The sequence below is a fragment of the Pinus tabuliformis genome, chromosome J (genome assembly GCF_031772625.1).
Source record: "Pinus tabuliformis cultivar Carrire ecotype Pingquan chromosome J, CPIR1, whole genome shotgun sequence".
In the NCBI taxonomy this organism is placed as follows: domain Eukaryota; kingdom Viridiplantae; phylum Streptophyta; class Pinopsida; order Pinales; family Pinaceae; genus Pinus; species Pinus tabuliformis.
In genome coordinates this window covers 1,264,808,830-1,264,810,725 of record NC_142295.1, presented here as the reverse complement: position 1 = coordinate 1,264,810,725, position 1,896 = coordinate 1,264,808,830, and the positions used below count along the sequence as shown (strand labels likewise).

The 1,896-nt window shown below is 41.4% G+C and overlaps 1 protein-coding gene across 1 annotated transcript; it reads right to left on the bottom strand.

The window, feature by feature from the left end:
* Positions 1–862: 862 nt before the first annotated feature.
* LOC149231857 (putative UPF0481 protein At3g02645) lies at positions 863–1,582 on the bottom strand. Its single transcript, XM_089381772.1, has one exon. It carries the CDS (start codon positions 1,580–1,582, stop codon positions 863–865), a length of 720 nt encoding a protein of 239 aa, XP_089237898.1.
* Between the last annotated feature and the right edge of the window lie 314 nt (positions 1,583–1,896).

The following is a 1,896-nucleotide window of genomic DNA, read 5'->3' as shown; positions in this document are numbered from 1 at the left end:
CGCCTTTGCTGGCATAATAATGTGTTTGTCGAAAATCGAAACCAAAGGAATTCAAATACGCTTTGATCCGAAAATGTTAAGAGAATTTAATTGTAAACTCCCCTCTAGAAATAAATACATTTTATCTTTTGGTCTAGAATGTTAACGATCGTTTTTGGTCTTATTATCTTTTTTACATTTCAGCATGTTTCATTTTTCAACATGTTAATACATTAAATGTATTAAACATTCTATGCATTTTGTGGTAATTAAATTTACATGATTCATTTGTTCTTAAAATGCTCATTTCGTTTATTACATTAAATGCATTTTGCAGTAATTAAATTCAAACGAATCGCTTGAATTTGATAAACATCTGAACCCTTTTTGGGCCTTATGCTGATGCTAATTTCTTTCCAACGCACTTACCAATGCCAAAAAAAACCTCTCACACAGCAATTTTCAATTTAACAAACATTTTATTTTACAGACCATATCTGGATGGTTTGAATCCAAAGAACCCACTGGCTGAAAATAACAAATATCACACAATATAACCTTTCTACAATAATGGGAATAGCCCATATCATAGCAATTAGCAGCTACAAATATCACACAATACAACTCTTCCTGTAATAATGGAAATAACCCATATCATAGCAATTACCTACATGATCCGAGGAAAAGGCAATTAGCTACATGATGACAATGATGTAAATATGCCAAAAGAAAGAGGAGGGTTCTCAAATCTACTTCTACGCAGGTGTACTGGCGCTGCTTCTAATAATTTAAGGCTTAACCGGAGGACTGTATCCATGGCAATCTCTGGTGCGTCGCTGGGTGAACAAAGCAGCAAGCCCCCTAGCGTTTAGAGTTGTTACCGTTAGCGGCTACAATGGTGGAAACCACAGTAAGTCTGTATAGCCGTCATGACGAGACCCAAGAACGCAGCGACCGGAGCTACGAACTTCCAGCTCAACACAAAGTCATAAATTCCACAAACCTTCCTTTTGATTTTGTTCTTCCAATAGCTTCTTTTGGACCATTCCTGCAACGCCATATAGAGCTCAGCATGAACTTTGTTCACGTCGCCGACAAGGAAGGGCTGGCGCAAGTCGCGCCACATCTTGGCTTTGCACTCATCCGTTAAGTGGGAAACACCTGAAGTAGTGACATGTCGATCCTCAAGTATGCGAACGTCATCGGGAGACTGGATGAGGTAGCCCATTAGGGAAACGTAATGTGACACATAGTTGGGACGGAGGGCGTCGTTGAATTCCAACGCCACCATGTTCCTCAGCCACACTTCAGTGCCAAGGCCAGATACAAGGATTTCCGGAAGGTACAGTGTGCCGGAGTCTTTGTCCAGCCTAATGTAATCCGGGAACTTGGTAAAAGATTTGAATTTTATTCCAGCCGTGACCAACTGCCGCGCGCTCATTCGTGAAAAATGAATTACGTAATCTGGAACAAGAAGCCTACCGACCCAATTTTTGAGGATGCCGTTAAACTCTTGCAACGCTATCTCCAATCCCGGAACAGAGGGGAGAAAACGACGGATCCATGTAACAGGCTTGTTAAGGATACCGTTAAGCTTATGCATTACTATTCCCATTCGCCCCTTTGCCTTTCATCACCAGATTGAATCTGCAGTACTTGAGAGAGGGATGTGTGGATGCAGCCCAGAATATGCGGTTCCTTTTCCATTTCATCAATCAGTTTCTCAGGTATCCTACGTCCAATGTCGTATGTGAAGGGAGACATTCCCCAGCACATAGCCGACCATGGATGGCTTTCATCAACTTCTGTTTCTTTCACATAGTCCAAAACTTCTTTCAGCACAGGCAGTGGGAGCTGATTCTCCAGCTTCAAAATATCGTGCATGATACACACGAAATAAGCCCCATAAAAGCTCTT